This window comes from Balearica regulorum, chromosome 1 (genome assembly GCF_011004875.1).
Source record: "Balearica regulorum gibbericeps isolate bBalReg1 chromosome 1, bBalReg1.pri, whole genome shotgun sequence".
Taxonomy (NCBI): Eukaryota; Metazoa; Chordata; class Aves; order Gruiformes; family Gruidae; genus Balearica; species Balearica regulorum.
The window spans coordinates 81,125,452-81,146,254 of NC_046184.1; the positions used below are offsets into that span (position 1 = coordinate 81,125,452).

The following is a 20,803-nucleotide window of genomic DNA, read 5'->3' on the forward strand; positions in this document are numbered from 1 at the left end:
GTTGTCTGCTTCAGCAGTGGTGTTTTATCTGCACAACTTCCATTGCTATCATTTGTGTGTGCACGTGTTATTTTTTTGAGTTACATATTAAAGCTCTGAATGTCAAAGGAATGTGTGAATGTTTGCCTGGTTAAGGTTAACATCGAAGGGAAAATTACCCAACTACCTTCTTTCTCTCTTAAAAAAATAAAACAACACAAAACCATCTAAACTCCTTGCAGTCCCTAAAAAGATACTTAGTTCTTAGACCACATGTGACTATTGGACAGTACTCTAATTTAACCAAATCTGTCTGCTTACACTGCGATAGTGTGTAAGTGGTGATTTAAACTAAGTTAATCAATAAGAACTTGGAAATTAATTTGTTAAACTTTGGAAGATGTGTGTTTGAATTGAATCTTCTTGGTAGTGATTTTCAGCAGTGGATATAAATGGAAAGTGTTCCCTTCTGACGTTCTGATACTTTAATTTGGATATTTCCTCCAAACCTTTTGAATTCTTCTGTTTCTGAGCATGTGTTTTCACAGTAATAAAAGTTTGCCAGCCTATAGTCTATTTTGACTAAAGTCAATTAACTTTACAAACATTTTGACATTCTATAAAGACCCTAAAGTTTTTTTGGATTACCCTTCATTCATGTATCGGAATGATATATATTTTTTAAAATATATATAAAATACCCTTCTTTGAACAGCCATGTATATCTTGAGTTACTTTCATTAACTGAATAACTTATCCTGCATTTTTGTAAAAGGAACTGCAATTTAACTATAAATATATCAAAATGCCACAGAATTCAGGGCTACAACTCAAAAATGCTGATCAGTTTGTAAAATCTAAATCAGCCCCTCCATGAAACCTTGGGAAGGACCTCTGTGGTAGCAGAAAAATTTCCAGAAATTCACCACAATCTTTTTCTAAGTTGCAGTTTGTGCTGATGTTGCCAGACAGCTAAGAAGAGATGGGAGAAGCAGGAAATCTTTTGGGATTTAATCACAGTGCTGATTTGGAAAAGCAACTTAACAATGGAAAATACTTTTATATTTTAAATCATAAACATAAAACTATGAAGTGTATGGTAGATTGTGATTGCATTAAATTGGATCATCTTCATTACTAATTAAGAAAATTCTTCATTTTGGAATGTTTTTTATAACATCCAGACTAGGTTATCTGCTGTTTTCAGTACCATTGGTTGAGGTACTTGGCACTTGACTGCTATACTTGAGAGCAATAGATAGTTTTCAAGTACCGTCTTTCAGTTTCCCTATCTTGAAAAGCTTTTTCTACATTCTTGCCTTCAAAAGATATTTGGCAATATTGATGGGCAGTGCTTATCTCTCTTCCCTTGAAGATATTAAAATTCCTTTGTAAAACACCCAAATTTTTCATCTACCTTGATCAGTAAAAAACTGCTTCTTAAGATACCTCTTGCAGTTTTAGCCCTTGCATCCTCTGTGTGAAAAAGTCTTTATTTAGGTCCCTTGATCTTTTGTAGAACTTTTTACGTGAAGTCTTCCTGATTTACCTGTGGAGATGAGCGCTTGGATGAAAGACTGAATACTCATTTCTAAATGAGAAGGTGATGAGGTTGTGAAGAGCACATGGATGAGCTAGGTAGCAGTTGTACCCAAATGAAGGTCTCTACTCATTTGTTATGAAACTGAAGTACAAACATATGAGTCACTTTTGTATTATTTGTGACACCGAAGTCTGAGGGTAGGATATACATTCATTTGATCATAAAACCAGCATATTTCTCTTATGAGACTGGCCAGTGAAATATACTTGTTTTCCTGAAGTTTAGAGCATTGTATTACTTTATACAGCTGGCCTTTAGGGTTTGACCACAGTGACTTGTTATACCCAAGTCTGTCCTTTAAAACTAATGTCATACCTTTGGCTTTACCAAGTATTTATTGCTATTTTATGAGTAAAGGGGATATAACAATTCAGTGGTTTTGTTTTTGTTTTTAAATCAAGATTTCTGCTATATTCTAGTACCAGATCAAAGATGGATGACGATGACTTTGGAGGATTTGAGGTATGTTATTTGGTTTAGTTAATTTTGACATGTAACTATTTTCAACTATTTTTATAGGAATTTATAGCATTTTGTAAAATACATGACAATTTTTTTGTGTGTGTGTGTTTCTAGGCAGCAGAGAGTTATGAGTGTGGAAATGGTGGAAAGCAGACTACATCCCCTGCTATTGCTTGGGCAGCATTTCCTACAGGTATTGAGAAAATCACTATAAAAATTCTTAATAACATATTGCTGTCCTTCTATATTCACTGTAAATGTTTATACACAATAAAAGAATGGTCAACAGTGAAAATCTAGTATAAGAATGTTCCTTACTAATTATTTTGGGAAGCTGCACTTCTCAAAGTTAAACTTTCATGCTGAATGAGAGAGAAGTACAGTTTATCCAGTTCAAAGGCTGATTGGCATCTCATGGGAGGAAGAAATGGAGCTTCTTCATCAAAGGATATTCTTACTTTTGAGTATGGAAGATCTGTTGCCAATGATGGGAAAACATACAAAAAAGTAAACTTAAAAAAAAGTAGGACTTGAGCATGTTGCTTCCTCCATTAGATTTCTTTAACTCTAATAAAATCTTAGTTGCTTTGGGTGGGTGGGGAAATGATCTTTTTTACTTAAGCAGATTTTAAAGTTAGAAAATATATTACACATCCTTTATCTCAAGCAGAAGCTGAAATATTATAAAGCTACTTTTATTAAAGTGCCTGATGCCTGTCTAGATTTTAAGAAATTAATATAAGCTTATTGATAGTGGATAAATGTACAAATCAGTAGAACTAAAAAATTAAGGTATTATGGATTGGCAGTTGATTTTGTTGTGGGAATTTAGTCTAGATTTTACTGCTTTCACAAAAGAAACATCACTTTAGCAACCATTAGGAAAAAATTCTAACACACTTTTTACTCTTTGGTCAGGAACTAAAGATTCTGCCTATTATTATATTATTGTGCTGAAGAAATTATGTCAACTAATTATATTTTTAAAACTAAAGCATTTGTCTCAATATGGGCTCTCCATTAAATCATGTTCTTCAAATGTTTTTATTTATTTCTGGCAGTACTGGCTTTCATCCATTACAGAATAATTAGTTTTATTTATCATTCAAATAAAGGAAAACAAATAATAGGGAAACTATATTTTCCCAAATAACTTTATTATTCATCTTGTCATTTTGACTGTTATTCAAAAATACTGCTTAAATTCATTAGCATATTTGAATGTGTTTAAATTAAATCCAATAGAGCTGTGCAGTGTCTATCTCATGAAGTCTAATGTAAATCTAATAAGGTATGTAGAATTTAAATGATTTTTAAGTGACATGGTTGTTTTTTGTATTATTTGTGACACCGAAGTCTGAGGGTAGGATATACCAAAGTATTTTAAGTATTTCAAAATTAAAAGAAAAACCTCTTGCATTCAGAATATTTTGTTACTATAAAATCTTTATGTGACTTTTTCCATGCAAATGTTGCTGTGAATAAATTAACTTATTGCAAAAGGCCAGATTTTAATAAGATCGATAAAATGCTTGTTATGCATTGACTTGTAAGTTAATGTTTTCAGTAAAAGAAATAACTGAATTTTCTGGCCAATGTTATATATAAATAGGTTGTTCTTGTCTTACCCTAGAAATTTGTTGGTCAGTAAGGTTTGTTGAAAAATGTCAGAAATTCAAATGTATTATGGTGCTATTGAGGTGATTTTGATAAATTTGGAGTGTGATACCATTATATACACCCAAGATTCTATGAACTTTATGGAGTAATATGTTACTCATGTCATCAATTTCCTGCATATGTGATGTTTGTAAGATACAAGAAGTTCTAGAACAAAACACTGAAACCTGTTGCAGTATTTCTCAGTGTGCAAGAAGAAATCAGAAATTATTTGTAAGGCCCCAGTGTCGATTACAGTGAGCAACTTTCCCTTCAGAGGATAATTAGATGCCCAAGACAAATTTGAATGTCAATTTCACTTTTTCAATAGACTTACAGTATCATAAAATGTTTACTGATATGTGCAAATAGTCTTTTCTATGCAGTACTTCAAATCAGAAAATGTTTATTAGTTGTGGTTGCTGGTTCAGAAAGGGAGAAGAATAAGAATTTTTATAGCAGAAATGTAATGCCATTTTTTTTCCCCTTCCACCAGGACAGTTACCAGACGGCATTTATTATGGGCATGTTGATTGTCAATTGATATCTATTAATGTATCCCTCCACTCATTTTTAAGCAATTTAACTCTTTCTAATAGTTATCCATTTACATTGAGCTAAAAGCAGTGTAAGTACAGGAAATATTTTGTCTATTTGGAATTAAAGTTATTAGCTGTTGCTTTTTGTTTTGCAGGAAAAGATTCTTTTTTTTTTATTTGGAACGGATGCTGTTGTTCTTTTGATAAATTGTTTTCCACTGACAATGATTAATTTTATTGGATGTTTGTTACTTACATATTTTAGAATGTATTTGACACATTCTGTTGTGTGCTAGTTTGCTATGTATTGGCAAAAATAATTTGGTTGATGTCTGTAAATACAGTAATTTTCAGTTTATTTTTCCCTAAGCTGCTTATTCAGCATTATGCAGGCTGTAGATCCCTGTGTTCTAGCTCTGACACTAGTTCCCTGTCTCTTACAGTTGTGCTTGAGCAACCATATGTGGAGCTGGGATTTAAGCAGATCACTGAAATTTGGGCACACAAAACAGTCTTATACTTTCTATCTGAATGTTACTTTTAACTGAAAATGTTCAATGATACAGTTTACAGTGTATACCATATAATTTAAAGAGTCATTGAATTGTATCATTTGAAGACGTATAGCTGAGGATGGAAATGTAGGTTTTGTTTCTTGGGATTTTTATTTTTAACAGCTGAAACCTACATGTAGGGGAACTGTACTGCAAGTAGTTTGCAATTTTCTACAAAAGTATGTCAAACAATTATTATATGATCTTTTGCTCAGAGCCCTGCTGACATATCTCATAATTGCTGGATATAAATTACATCCAATTAGTAATTGTTACTCATGTTTGTTTTTTCAATGGAGTATTTTGTATCTAATGTCTTCATTCTGAAGCTCAAAAGTATATGACTCGTATGGAATGTTGATTTAACAGTTCATGTTCATCCACTTAGTTTTGTTTTCAGAATGTCTGATCCCCCAGTGATTTTAATAATTGTTTTAGCTTCATTACTAGGATAAAGATACAGAATTTTTCTTGTGTGAGCAAGATTGTAGGCTGTTACTGATTTCTGCTTCTATTAACTTCATGGTTTTGTCATTTCTTATATACAAATCAATGATAGAATATAATTAATATTGTGAAGTCAAGGGTTCAGAAATTAGCAGAATTTTTTTGAAGTACAGTTCTGGCAAGCATCTTATTTCAGACTTCTTGGGCATTTGACTTTTGATATACCTGTAATTGAGTACAAGCTGCTTTTCTAGTCCAGTCAGTTAGTCAGAGGCAAGTTTTTGTTTCAGGGGTTCTGAAACTGTGCCATTATGATAACTAAGGCATGGTAAGCAGGAATGATTGAAGGGTCGTCTTCATAAGCAAATTTTGAGCTGAACTAAAAGGCTAATGCAATTTCACCATTATATACACAAGAGAAATGAATTAAGAGCTTGAATTACAGACATAGCACATGTAATTCTAGGAATGTCTAATTTAGGAATCTTTAACATTGTTGAAAGTGAAAAGAAGATTTTGTAAAAAAGATGTTTGAATGATACCTTGGAGAGCTGCTGCCTTCTCTTCTGCGTAGTCGTGTATTTAGTTGAATAATTTTAAACCACAGTGTTTAGAGGCAGTACCAGTTGTTGCTCCTCATTTCCTAGGCTTTATTTTGACAACTTAAGAGGTGGGTTTTCTGTTTCTGGGTTTGTTTTTTTTTTTTTTTTCCCCCTCAAAATGTTAAGCTTTCGTTACTATAACTGAAATAACTGAAAGCTCAGTTTGATTGCTGAAGGTTCCACATAAAACTGTATTCTCTGAAAAGTGGAGTCTTATGCCTAGTATTAGATGCTCTAAAATATGTGAATACTTTAAGCTTTAATCTCTGTGAGTCTCCATTCCTTATCTGTATTCAGACTCAGTTTCTTTTATTACTTTTCTCATCAATTATTTATTTGGGAACTATGCCTATACTATGGTGATCATCACTAAAGGATGAATGCTAACACCACAAGGATCAATGTCATGCTAGGTTTTTTCCTTGTGAGTTGACAGTTTTAGTCAGAGAAACAGCTTGTCTTCTCAGTCAGAGCTGCCTGGTATAGAATCACAGAATGGTTTGGGTTGGAAGGGACGTTAAAGATCATCTAGTTCCAACCCCCCTGCCATGGGCAGGGACACCCTCCGCTAGACCAGGTTGCCCAAAGCCCCATCCAGCCTGGCCTTAAACACTTCCAGGGATGGGGCATCCACAACCTCTCTGGGCAACCTGTTTCAGTGCCTCACCACCCTCACAGTAAAGAATTTTTTCCTTATATCTAGTCTAAATCTACCTTCTTTAGTTTAAAGCCATTACGCCTTGTCCTATCACCACATGTCCTTGTAAACAGTCCCTCTCCAGCTTTCCTGTAAGCCCCCTTCAGATACTGGAAGGCTGCTCTAAGGTCTCCCCAGAGCCTTCTCTTCTCCAGGCTTCACAACCTCAACTCTCTCAGCCTGTCCTCATAGGAGAGGTGGTTTCCCATCTGTTGGAAATTGATCTCAAACTGAAATTCAGGGTATTAAGTGATAGCATAAAGCTGACACTTTTCTGGTTTTTTAGAAGCAAAAAGGTCATATTCTGTTTGAATATGTCTTTTAAGACAGTTGAGGATTTTTTTACCTCTAAAATTTGTAAAATGTACGAAACTGTAGGTGGAGTTTTACAGTTGACTTGAACTGATTAAAGATCATGCTCAAGCTGAAAGGCTGCGAGTGGAAAGAGTGAAAAGTTAAAACTGCTGCTTTTGATGGCAGTTGTCTTGTGAAAGCGCTGTGTAAGTTACAAGTCTAAATTTAGTGTGACTACAATTTTGAATATCATTAAGTTGATAGTACTTAAAAATAAAGAAACTTTGTATGGAATTATTCTTCAGTGCAATTAGTTTGTAAGAATTACATAACCTTACATTATTATGACTATACTTGTTGCTACTGTGATGGGTTTTGCTGGGTATAGACTGCAGAAACAGAATTAATTTTTGAAAGCTTCTTCATATTGTGTGTGTTTTCTGGTTTTATTTCTTGCATTAGTATCTGAAGTCCATATATCTCCTGGTGTTCTTCTGGAGCACTCTGTGCCTTCTTCCTGCCTGGTTCCTTCTGACTCATTCATTTTATCAAGTGATAATGTGGCAACAGCTATTCAAACAGCCAACAATGTTATAAACCCAGTGGTTCTTGAAGAACAGGTAAAACCACAATTTTTGTGATTCAGTATGGGAACTTGACATATAGCATTGTATCTTTTCTGTGCAAATTCAGATTGAATTGCCTTTTAAGAGCAAAAGGTGGTCCTTGAATTTCTGTGATAGACTTTGAAGTAAAATAACTTTAAAATGGTGTTTAAATCCTGTAACTGGAGACACCATACTACTTTGGTATGGACTGCAAGAGAGATAAGTGTGTTAGTCATTAAAAGTTAAAGCCATGCTGATAGTACTAGGCGTGAAAGTAGGAAACAATAGCAGGAAGATTCTCTAAAAGGTGTGTTACTGTTAAAGCCATAAAGATTATGACTGAACATACATGTCATATTTTTATGTTTTCTCAAGTGGTTTTAGGATTAAAGAATTAATCTTTAATTTTTACTTCATTGTAATTAAATTAATTTCAATATTATTTTTTATTATATTTTACTTTAAAAGTAATGGGGGGGATAAAGGTTTTTTGTTTGTTTTTTTGGTTGGTTGTGTTTTTTTAATCTGCTGCAGTCCTAGTTATGTGATCCTGATTTCTCTTTGTGGCTGCAATACTGCTGAGAACTGATCTTAGCTTCTCTTTTGGGGGGTGAAAGTATTAAGTTTTTAACTAAACAATTAGGTGAGCAAGGGAGGGAAAAGAATTTCTGCCTGGAGAATAGCACATGAATGCAAGATTGCTGTGGATGAGAATTAAACAGATTTACCCTCCCAAGTGAATTTTTATTGCCATTGATTGCAGTGACACCTATTTGAACAAGTTTATTGATTGTAAAGTTGTTTCAGGATGCATTGTAGTATATACTTGAATTTAAAAGTGCTCTTGTCTTTCTCTGAACCAATCAATATTTTGGGCTAGTTTGCGACCCTCACGCTTCCAGCACTTATTTGGTTTATTATTATTCAGATAGTCTCATCTAGGCTACTCATGGTGAAAGTTGAATTTCACAATTAAGTCAGATTTCCATAATCTGACCATTTAAAAGCATTTTGATAGAGCTATTTAAACAGCTTGTACAAAATACTTGTTTTGATTAAACTACCTCTTACTGTTTTTCATTTGAGCAACATTTGTATGTTCACACTTCCAGGAAGACTGTGGCTAATACAGCTCCAATAGTTCACTCTTAGTAATAAATTAGTTACTGGTTTGTATTTGTTCCCAGTGTAATGTTCTGGGGAGAGCCTATAAAAAGTGAAGAGATGTGCCCAGATGCAAATAATACCTAAGAAATTTTTTAGAAATCCAAAGTTGTGGATTTTTTTCTTGAGAGGGGGCAGTGTTTGCTTTTTTTTAATTTTTTTTTTGACTGATGCCAGCCAGGGTCATTTTCTGTGTTGAAAGCTCTTCATATCTCTCTCTGACAATGTTTTGATAAGTTGATTTCTGTTGCTGGCAGAATGACCAAAATACGTTTTTCTTTAGCCACAGATCCTACCCTTTTTGATTTTGGGTAACAATGAAATGTGACTGACCTGTATCCTTTCTTGTTTGAGCTAGGCCAGCAACTTTAGCTCTGAAAGAACACTCTGGATAGTCCAGAATACTGAGGCTTAGGTGTAATTTTTCTTAAAACTAAAACCTCATTTGTTAGGTAATATTACTAAAAATGAGAAAATATACTTTGTTACTTCCGAATAATTATGTGTGCAAATTCTAGTTCTAGGCTATGTTTTGGTCTTTCTCATCTTACTCTGGTCAGCTACTGACAGACCCATGGTTCCACAAACTCTTTAATGCCTGGAATAATACAAACTAAAGAATACAAGATTAGCAAGTGTTAGTAAAGGGAGAAGGGGAGTTAAGAGAAGGTACTTAAACATTATTTTGAAATGGAGATCAGAATTTGCCCTTTTGGTTAAAGCTAAAGGAAATTGTTGGGTATAAAACTATGATAAAATATTCTTACACCTGTTAGAGGAGGATGTTAGGAGAACTGTATTCTTCCATAATTGTGTCTCCAGAGCCTCTTGAGGTTTCGTGTTAAAAAAAAAAAAAAACTTTTCAGGTTCCAACATCGCAATTCTTGGCAGTGCCATACTCAAATCTTGAGTAGTACTCAGAAATAGAATTAGTACATCTAGGTTCTCTTTGCTTCTTACAGAAGGGGAATTCAGAGCACAAGCTGCAGTTTTCTTTCTGATTGTTTTATCTTCTGGATTTTCTATTTGCTTGTACAATCAAAATCTCAGCTATTCTTGTTTGTTTCTTTCCTTGAATCCTTTGAGAGATATTTATTGAAAAGTCTGTTATTTGAGTGTCTGTTTGCAATATAAGGTGTTAAGGGAATGGATTAAATCAGATCAGTCAAACCTCTCTTAATAAACACATTGAGATGATCCTTTCACCACCACTCCCCAAGTCTCAAGTGCTCTTGGCTTTCAAATTATTGAAAAATGTGGCGCTGAAATGATTTACTAGCTTTTTCCTTTGAAGTTCCTTTGCTGGATATAAAGAAGTTTTTGCCTTTTTAAGAAGGACAAAAAAAGCTTTGGCTTTTGTTAATTATACCACAAAATATTTTAAACCTCACCTATTTAATTTTTTGCTTTTCTGAAAATATGGTCTTATCAGTGTTTCATCGGTTTTGGGTTGCGTGTTCTAGAAGCCTCCATTTCAGTTTTTGTACTTCCACAGTTCACTGAAATACCATTAACTAAATGTTGTAGACATGTCCCAGTTACTCTCATTCTGTTGGTCTAGCCTCAAGATGAGATATTTATTTTAGCACAAAAAAAAATTGTATTTCCTTTCCATGGCTACTGTTTGCAGTCTGCACTGGGTGAAACATAGAGTGACTAATCCAAGGACAGTTTCTTTCCTTGTAAGTCTGATGCTTTGAGACAGATGATTCAGTTTCACTTCTGTCTTTTTTTCACCTCTTTTGAGTACTTCTACCTCACTGAAAACTGAGCTATCTGTGCCATCCTCCTTCTTAAAGCCTTCTACAGTATTCTTGAAAAGCAGTTAAGGAGATTGGAAGAATTGATGTGAATCCATCTAGAATTACTAGCTACTGTTCCATTGTTGAAGCTTTCTTTTTGGCCAGCACATCCTACATATGAGAGTGTGCATGGCCAATTTCAGAGAAGTGTGGTTTCAAAAAAGTAACCTTAGTATTTACAGTTAAGTTCTGTAATGTCATCTGGAAATGAAATTTGACTTGACTAGAATGTTAAATTCCCTTTACCCTTTCCTTTACTGTTTTCTTTCTTATATGAATTAGGTTCAAGCAGATATTCCAGTTGCTTCTTTGAATGTAACTGAAGACAAGACTTTAGTTACATCAGCCATTGCTTTGGTTGATGCTGAGACACAGAGAATAAATGAACCGAAGAGGTACCTTCAAACAAGCTGTTGCAAACCTAGAAATCAAGCTCTGCACTGCCGAAGAAGAAAAGTTAAAAATTAAAAAGGTAATGAATAGTTTTTTAATGAAAATGTTTGGCATTTATATATAGTTGGAGCTGGCAGAGATTTGCAATGCATTTTTTTATAGGAATTGGCCAAATTGCAGAGAAATTGGCCAAACTTAGCCAAAATACTTTTTTTTTTTCCCTCATGTCTGGTGTCTATTTTAGGCTGAATTTTTCTAAAGTTTCAGGGAAAAAAATACTGTTTTCATGGAGGGGGGAAAAAAAAGAATTTAAAAAAAAAAAAAGACAAGTTTTCTTAGCATGGAGCCATGTGGTTAGAAGTTATAGTGGTTTCCCCCATGTTTTGGGAGTGAGTACGTGATCACAGAAGTTGAAAGTGCCTTTGGCTATCTTTATGAATGTAACACATAATGCTTTTTTCTTTTTTTCTGGTAACTAAATCCTTCATATTTCTTCTGACCTGAATGTGATAGAGTACCAAGCAGGCCTATGCCTGTAGTTGTGTGTCTGAGTTAGCAAAAGATCACTGAGGCATGGGAGAATACTTCTTAATACTGTTCCTTGGTAGCTATCAAGGTGTGTTAGGGAAGGATGAAGTGCCTTGTTGGAAATGAAAATGAGGATGAGTAACTGGAGCCAAAGATGAGGAGGTCTGGAGTGGATTGATTTTGCTAGGAATTAAGTGTATAGAGGAGGGCTGGAAGGGAAGTATGAATGAAGACTCTAAGAAGAGATAGGTTGAGAGCTAGGCTCTGAATTGAAGAAGTGTTATGCAATCAGTTTCTATCTCTATAGTTGAATCAAAGACTTTGAATCTCAAGAACTGTTTTTATTATTTTCCAAAAGCAGAATTGAACTAAGCAGACCTGCTCTTACTGTCCTCCTTATGACCCTGTCAGTCATGCCTTTGTTTGAATAGCTGTACAGTGATCTGGCAGGTCATTTGTTTCTATGCTGGCTTCCTGCACGGCTGCAGAAATAGTTGTTCTTAAGCAACTGAAAGGGTGCCAACAGCTTATGTATAGTAGGAATGAGTTTGGTGGGAGCAACAGCTGCATTAAGAAAAAATAAAAATCTTGAGCTCTTTGTATAGCAAATAATTTTGAAGTTTATTGCTAGTAGTGTCATTCTCCTTCCTCTTTATTTTTTCATGTTGAGCTGGCTTCTGGACTGGCTTTATGCAAGCTCACAGAATATTTTAAAATTTTTGATTTTGGAGATGTAGGTAGAGATCATTAGGGCTGTATGTAGTGGGATTTCTGCTGTTTTAGTGAAACCTTTTGCTAAAAGTACATTTAATATGCTACTTTTCAAATGCAGAAAGACAGAACAAGCTATTAAAAATATGGAAATAATTAGAACAGAATAGTTCCAGTTGGAAGGGACCTACAACGATCATCTAGTCCAACTGCCTGAGTACTTCAGGGCTCACCAGAAGTTAAAGCATGTTATTCAGGACATTGTCCAAATGCCTCTTAAACACTGGCAGGGATGGGGCATTGACCACCTTTCTAGGAAGCCTGTTCCAGTGTCTGACCACCCTCTTGGTAGAGAAATGTTTCCTAACGTCAAGTCTGAACTTCCCCTGGCTCAGCATTGAACCATTCTCATGCATCCTATCACTGGATCCCAGGGAGAAGAGCTCAGCACCTCCCTCTCCACTTCCCCTCCTCAGGAAGCTGTAGCGGTCAGTGATGTCACCCCTCAGCCTTCCTTTCTCCAAACTAGACAAACCTAGTGACTGTAGATGCTCTTTCTAGGACAGGCCTTTGATTTTAAATACTTTATACTTCTTTAAAATATTGTCTCAGTTTAAAGACTGCAGAGTTTTCTTGCACAACCCTTTATCTCTGTGTATATTATGATAGCGAATGTCATAGTCTTCAGAAATGAAATTAGTTGGAATGATTAACTGAATCTGTTAATTGTGAAAATACAAATGTTTGTAACTTCATGTATTTTGTTTTGTAAACTTTATAGGAATTAGAATATTTACTGGAAAAACATAGTATTCTAGAAATGGATTTATTGAAGGAAAGAAAAGAAAAGGTAATTTCACATCAAGACCATTACAAGACGCTCCAGGTAATGTATTTCTTCCAGTATCATACTTTTTTCAGAAGGGTTTTATATAGAGTACATTTATGTCCAACAAATACTCTGTTCAAAGTATCTAGGTGCCTGCTCCAAAGCCTTCTGAATTTAAAGAATTTGTAAGATCTTTAGATTAGAGCCTGACTTTTGAGATTAGTGGTTTAATAGCCTGCCTGTGTAAGTACGTTGTTGCAACTCAGATCACTCATCCTTATTATAATCTATTTCATAGAACAGCTGAAAAGAAAAACCCTTTGCACAGTAGCTATGTGTTTAACAGTATGACTTAGCATGTTTTTGAGTAGCTCTGGCCAATTATTTATAAAGTATTAGCTGACTTGAATATGGAATAGTTTTTGTTGCATAATAAAAATCTGTGAAGTGTAATTAGATGCTAGGCAATGGAATTAAAACTGCTTCCATTGCAAAAATCAACATTGTTCATTAAATACTTATGTGAAGTCTCACATAGAAGACAAATTTCATTGAAGTTTTCAGTCTTCTTTCAGTGTTTTAGCAGGACAAACTAAATATTATAGACTTAGAACACTTCAAAAGTTTCTTGTTGGTAATTCAACTTCACTTAATTTTTTTTTCTGCTCTGGATGGTTTTTAAGTCGCTACTGCATTGTTTCCCCTTTGTACTTAAGGGTTGCTGTTACAGACTTAGAACACTTCAAAAGTTTCTTGTTGGTAATTCAACTTCACTTAATTTTTTTTTCTGCTCTGAATGGTTTTTAAGTCGCTACTGCATTGTTTCCCCTTTGTACTTAAGGGTTGCTGTTACATTTTGTATTGAATTCCTGGCTGCAGTATTTCGTAGAACTTACGGTAATATAATCATCTAATCTTTTTTTTTTTCTTGTTTATGCGTGTAACGTCCTATTCAATGCAAGAAATGTTTGCTTAGCTATGTTGTAAAAATAAGTTTTGCTTAAAAACCTTCAGATTTATGGAGTATCATACTGGCTAAAGTTAATGATCATCATAAACTCTTTACAATAGAATTAATGGATTTTATTTATTAATGCTTTCAGGATGCTCTTCAAGCAGAAGTATTTAAGTAGTGGAAATGTTACTGAGGTTTGCAAGTGTCAGTCTGTCTGTATCATACCTCTTTGAGTCAGGTACTACAGTTTTCAAGAATGGCAATGAAAGGGTCATAACCTTTAACGTACTTTGTAGAAAAACTCATGTACTACTTGTTGTCTTCTGGATATAGCCAGAATCAAATCAGAGAAGAAAAGTGAGTCATGCTTCTAAGAGCTGACAGTTAAAATTACTTTCATGAAAGCTGAGTATTAGATGCCTTCTGTTAGTACAGCTTTTAATGCCAATTCCTTTTGTCTTCCTCCTTGGGCTCCTACAACACTAGGGTCAACACCTGTGGCTGCACACTGAGTAAATCTGGCAGCTACACGGTACAGATGTCTGTCTCACTAGCATTTCTTTTTCCAGTAGAAACAGCTGGTTATTAGTGTTGTTAACTTGAAAAGCTTAAAAGCAGGCTATCATGGTGACTCTGGCATAGCTTTGGGAACTCTCAGGATAAGACTTCCAACTGAACTGATTCTGGCATCCTAAGCTGTAGGTGCACATTGACTTAATTCCTCTTAAATGAAATTTCATTGTTAATATTTGAGTATAATATGTAAAACAAATGCCTCATGAGATGGTTCTAACTGCTTTTTACGTGAACATGTGTTATTTCATGCATCTTTATATTTACTAATTAACTGACTTCTGGCATTTGTGACATAGGGAATTCTCAAAAGCTGGTTTGGAGGTAATAAAGCCAATCAGTCAGATCTTGAACAAGGTGATACTTAGATTAGACTCTTCTTGTTTTGTGAAAGTTACTGTGCTTAGTTCTGGGAGAAGATTTCATTTAATCTTTGACTACTAAGCCAGTCATTCTTTCTTTTTTTCTTTCCCTATTGATTTGTGCCTCAGTCAAGGATGGCAGTTATGTTACAATACTTTTGCTGTCACAAAATTGTTTCAATCTTGTGATATCATTTCAGGTTTTTTAAATATTTTGAAAGACAAAGAACATAAAACATATTACAGACATTTTCTGGGTTGGGTTAGCTGATGAACTGAATTGTGTTCTGGACTAGTCACAAACTTTCTTCATCTTAAGTGTGAAAAAAAGCCTTATACTTAATTTGACAATAGTGAAAATGGAAGAACTGAAGGGGAGTGATAATCACTGCTCCTAATTGCGGGGGGGGGGGGGGGGGGGGGGGGGGGGGGGGGGAGGGGGGCAAGTGTCAGGCAGAATTCCAAGACTTTGCTATAGCGTTAGCAATTAACCAATGGATGACAGTGAAGAGTTGCCACATTCAAGCTTCTGTAAAAGAGAAAAGCAAAAAGTTCTTTGTTTCATCTAAATAAAATTAGCTTAAAAAAATCAAGATTGAACAGAGCGTGTAGTATTTTCACATTCTTAATGTTGTTTCCATATGTTACTACAACAACCGGAGACAGTAAAGGGGCAGCAGTGGGTTCATAAAAAGAATAAACAAATTGCTATTAACTAGTATTACAGAGTTGTTTGGATATTTAATGCAATGGTCTCTTTGAAATCTTGAATTCATACAAGCTGATAAAATTAGAGTTATGATTCCCACATTCCTGCTTTAGTGTTTGTAGTATTTAAGGGGCAGAATAAAATACTGTAATTCTAACTTATTTGCGTACGAAATGTAGCTGAGTTAAAATTGCTGTGAGAAGTGTAATTTTAGTTTTCTTGACTTTTGTGCAGTGCTGCAACCATAAAGTTGCATAAGTGCAATTTTAGCCTTTTAATTCCTTGCTTATTTAGACAGGAGGGAGACAGGTGGAAATGTGTGGTTTGTGTTTGGTTTTGGTTTTTTGTTGATATGTCAGTCTCATTTTTTTCCCTTTTTTGATCACATAGTCATATACATATTCATCTCAACTTTTAACACCTCAGCTCTTCTCTAAATGTTAGGTGCTGCATATTTTCAAGACATTTAGTGCTACTAAGTAATACATGGTTTTGACTGTAATGCAGAATTAGTGGCCATTTTAATCCTATAAATTAAAATTTTGCTGCAGCCTCATTGCAATATGTTGTAGAAATGAATAAATGCTGCATTTTAAAACTACCAAACTTGAATTTATGATATAATGAAAAACCATCAATACTGAAATGAATACTCCTGTTTAGAAGGTGATGTTCTCTTATTTGCAAATCAGAGACAGAACATTTAATTTGAGAAGGGGAAATAGTGCCTGGGTTCTAGTGCTCTAAGTAGGAAATTAATTCTTTGGACAGATTGTTTAGCTGATAAGATTTCTGATGTTTGGTCTATCTACAGACAACTGTTTTTGATGATTCACTAAGAACTGGATCATACTTTCCCCCTGCCATTTCTTTGATTTACCACACAGTCGCATTTGAAGTAATACTGCATTGCTGCTGGAAAATTCTATTTGTGGTTATATACATTTTTTCCCATCATCAACCCTTTCTGGAAGTTAAGCAGGCTGTTTTTTTTAAATAACAATATAGTTGATCCTTCTTTTTGAAGTAGATTCTTTTTTCTTTTGGCAACTGGCATCTATTCTTCTAGCTTAACAAATCTATAGTCACTTTGAAAGCACCAAAAATTCTTTTAGAATCCTTTGTTTCTGTTCCGCCTTTTTTTAGGAAATTTTAAATTTTCATTGAAAAAGTTATTTCAATGTTCTTATTTTATTTAGCAATCTTCCTGTTGTTGCAAAAAGTCATGATTAAAAATGAATTAGGTTAATACTAAAATTTCATTTTTAATTTTTTTATCACACAAAAAATATAAAGCAGATCAGACTCCCTGTTTAAATGATGTTTTAGAAAGGTAAGAGAGGAAGCTCATATTGAAAAAAACAGACAAATCAGTCTGTTATAATATATAATTATAATTGTAATAATATATAATTATCCAAAGAATCTTCACTAGGTCATGCAGTAACACCTAGCTGAGATTAAATGGCATAGTAACCCAAGTACAACCATTGCTGGTATTAGATGTTGTTTCATTTATTTATTTTTGTAACTGTTGATGTCTGGGGAATTTTTCATTTGAGTACTTGCGCAAATGTCACATTAAATTGTAAAGCCTCAAATTATGAGGAAAAGGCTTTAAGTGCAATTAAGTAAAGACAGGAAAAAATCTTGAGATTTCGAGCTAGTTTCTTCCCTCCCAGTTCTGAGGGATGAGTTTATTTTTATTCTATTTAATGTTGCCTATTGATCTGGGTTTTTTTTAATATATTGGACCTGTACATTATATGCATTCATATAAAATAGAATACATACTTCGTTGTGTCTGTCTCCTTGTTTTTGGAGATGATGCTTCAAAACTTTAAAATAATACTTTGTAAGGTATATAAGAATTAAAACTTATGTTAATGCTAGATCCATAATACAATTTTGCCTTTAAGTAGAATTGTACAAACAGTGATTTTGATGTACTTATACTTTAGGACTGAACATAACCTGAATACATAGAAAAATTTGCTTGTATTCATAAGGTGTTGAAAAAGGAATGTTAAATAATGTGGCTTAATGTGATGATGCCTGATTTTATTGAATGGACCCTTTTGATTATTTTTTTCTTCTCGTTTTCTTTTAGTATTTAAAATGATGTGTCCTAATTGTTGCCCCACCACCACACTTCATGGAGTTTCTTGCTTTCAAAATTGAATTAAGCCTCGTAATAGTCCATCATGTATCTTAAAATCTTTGATTTTAGATTCGAACAATGTCATAGTAATCTCAATATTAATGAAATAAATGACGAATAAGTAAATTATAGCTCCAGTGATTACAGGCTAAACTTCCTATAATGAAAAGAATTTCTCCTGGAGAGTTGGCATTACATTTTTGCAATTCCAAGAATTGCAACTTTGTCTTGATGGCAAAATTTAGTTTTGCAATGATGACACATGTTCCAGAAGTAGGTAGGGATGTTGATTGCTGAGAAGGGTAAAGCAGCTTTGGAGAGCTGTGGTTTTGAGGGCTGAAAGTTCAGTGGTGTTCCAAGAAGGGAAGGAGGACAGCAGTTAAAAGTGAATAGAAGGTACTAATAGGGATTGAGGAGTGGGAAGTTAATGGTAGATATCACCCCTCCTCACTACTTCCAATATGATCTTGTCCAAGGGCTAGTACTTCTTCTAAGGGACCTTGTCCTATAATGGTGATGCCATGTGGCGCTGATCTGGGCACAGGATGGCTGGTGTGCGTAGGGCACAGATGACTGTGAGTTAGGGGTAACTTCTGGTTTGCACCTCTCCTGAGGCACCTCTACCTTCCCAGTTCCCTACGTCACTGGATTTTTGCCCTGTCCTCCTTCTCTATTTTTATGCCGCCTTCTATTTCCCCACTTGTTTCTGGCCGTCTTTACCTAATGAATAAACTCAGTCCTTCTGTGCCTTCCATCTGCCTTCACCTCTTCCTTTCTTACCCAGTGCTGACAACTATTTCTGTGCTTGCACGCTAACTGTGTTGAACTGGTTTAATGACTATTTCAGTTTTGCTATGCATGGACACTAAAAATAATGTAGGCAATTTTAATATAATCTACCTGGGATTTTAAATGGCAACTGATTAACTAATTCACATAAGAATCTGAAATCTCTCAAATTTCAAAATGTCTTGTATTTCTTACTGGAAACTGGAGACTTACAGTTGATTCAGAGTCTTGGCCCGGAGTAAATGATATCCGATGTATTGCTGTGACTGACTGGTGCTTTTGGTTGCAACATTAGTAGTAAAGGACATATGAAAGCTCAGTTCTACTTCGTTTAATTAATAAATATCAGTCCAAAGGTTTCCCACTCACAGAAAACATCTGATGGTATTTGACAGTTATCTCAATGTTATATTTTTGCTATGATGCTTTACAGTGAGCTCTTTGCTTTATAGTGACCTCTCTACTTCCCCTATATATCAGTTCTTAGTCTGAAAAATACTGTTCTAAAAATAACTGTGATAAAGTAGAAAAAATCCATCTAAACCATTTATTTCATTCACAGAATCATTGCAGTTGGCAGGTACCTCTTGAGATACAGTTTCCCCACAACATTCTTGCCTCTAAATTGGAGAGATACAGATTTGATGGATTAACTGTTAGATGGATAAAGAATTGACTGGATGACTGTGTCCAAAGAGTTACAGTCAACAGCTCAGTGTCCAAATGGAAATCGGTAAGAAGTGGTTGCCCCTCAAGGGTCCATGCTAGGACCAATACTATTTAATATCTTCATTAATGACATGGTGGGATTGAGTATACCCTCAGCAACTTTGCAGTTGCCACCATGCTGAGTGGTGTGGTCAGTACACGAGTGGACTAACTGTCTACCATTGCCCACAGGTGGTTCTCTGCAAAACTGCTTTCCTGCCATTTGACCCTCAGTGTGTAGTGGTGCATGGGGTTATTCCTTCCCAGGTGTATTTCCTTTTCTTAAACTCTAGACTGTCAAGGACCCACTGAATGGCAGGATGATCAGGGGAATCACCAACTCCTCACAGTTTTGTATCATCTGTAAGCTTGCTCCAGGTGCATTCTGCCCCATCATCTATGTCTTTAAAGAAGAGGTTAGACAGTGTTGGCCCCAGTATCGATTCATGGGGTACACCACTTGTCACCAGGTGGACCTTCTGCCTGTGATCATAACCCTCTGGATGCAGGCATTCAGCCCAGTTTGAAGTCCACCTCACTGTCCACTTATCTAATCCATACTTTGTGAGCTTGTCTATAAAGACGTTATGGGGGACGCTGTCAAAAGCCTTGCTAAAGTAGAGATAAACATCATCTACCACTCTTATCGTAGATGGCTATCAGGTTGGTTAAGCATGATTTTCCCTTCAAAACTCCATGCTGACTACACCTTCTTGTATTTCATGTGTCTGGAAATGGTTTCTAGGATCAGTTGCTCCATCACCTTCCGGGGGATTGAGGTGAGGCTGATGTGCCTGTAGTTCCCCAGATCCTCTTTCCTCCCCTTCTTGAGGATAGGCATGACATTTGCTTTCTTCCAGTCCTCAGGAACCTTCCCTGATCTTTCAAAGAATATTGAGTGTGGTCTCATAATGACATCAGCCAGCTCCCTCAGCACAGGTGGCTGCATCCAGTTAAGGCACCACGGACTTGTTTAATTCTGTTTAGTGTTTTCTAACCTGACTGTCCTCCACTGAGGGTTTAAATCTTCCTTCCTCCAGACTTTTCCTTGGTTCTTAAGGGCCTGGGATTCCTGAAGGCCAATCTTACCAGTAAAAACTGAGGCAAAGAAGGTATTTTTCATGTCCTTTGTCACCAGGGCCCCTGCCCGACTCCGCAGCAGGTTCATGTTTTCCCCAGTTTTCATTGAGCTGTTAACACACTTGTGGAGTCCTTGTGGAGTCCTTTCTTGTAGCCCTTAAGTCTCTAGCCAGGTTCAAAACCAGATGGGCTTTGGTTTTCCTAACCTCACCCCTACACACTTGGAAAGCAGATATTGTTCCTCCTGAGTCACCTGCTCCTGCTTCCACCTCCTGTATGCTTCCTTTTTATGACAGAGTTTAGTGAGGAGCTTCTTGTTCATCCATGCAGGCCTCCTGCTGCCTTTGCTTGATTTCCTGCTTGTCATGATGGACCATTCTTGAGCTTGGAGATAATCCTTGAATAGCAACCAACTCTCTTAGAGACCTCTTGCTAGGGTTGTATCCCATGGGATTCTTCCAAGCAGACCCCCAAAGAGACCAAAGTCTTCTCTCCTGAAGTACGGTGTTGTGAACCTGCTTTTTGCCCTGTTCCTTCCTCTCCCCTGAACTCCACCATCTCATGGTCACTGCAGTGATCTTCAGGCTGCCACTGA

The 20,803-nt window shown here is 35.6% G+C and overlaps 1 protein-coding gene across 1 annotated transcript in view; it reads left to right on the top strand.

Annotated features, from left to right (window-relative positions):
- The window catches only part of CCDC91 (coiled-coil domain containing 91), a 148,864-nt gene that overhangs the window by 24,512 nt on the left and 103,549 nt on the right, over nt 1-20,803 (top strand). Inside the window, 6 exon segments of the mRNA XM_075761250.1 lie at nt 1,984-2,044; nt 2,159-2,237; nt 7,299-7,456; nt 10,693-10,815; nt 10,817-10,882; nt 12,824-12,928. Of these exon segments, the coding sequence (XP_075617365.1) occupies nt 1,984-2,044; nt 2,159-2,237; nt 7,299-7,456; nt 10,693-10,815; nt 10,817-10,882; nt 12,824-12,928 (592 nt within the window).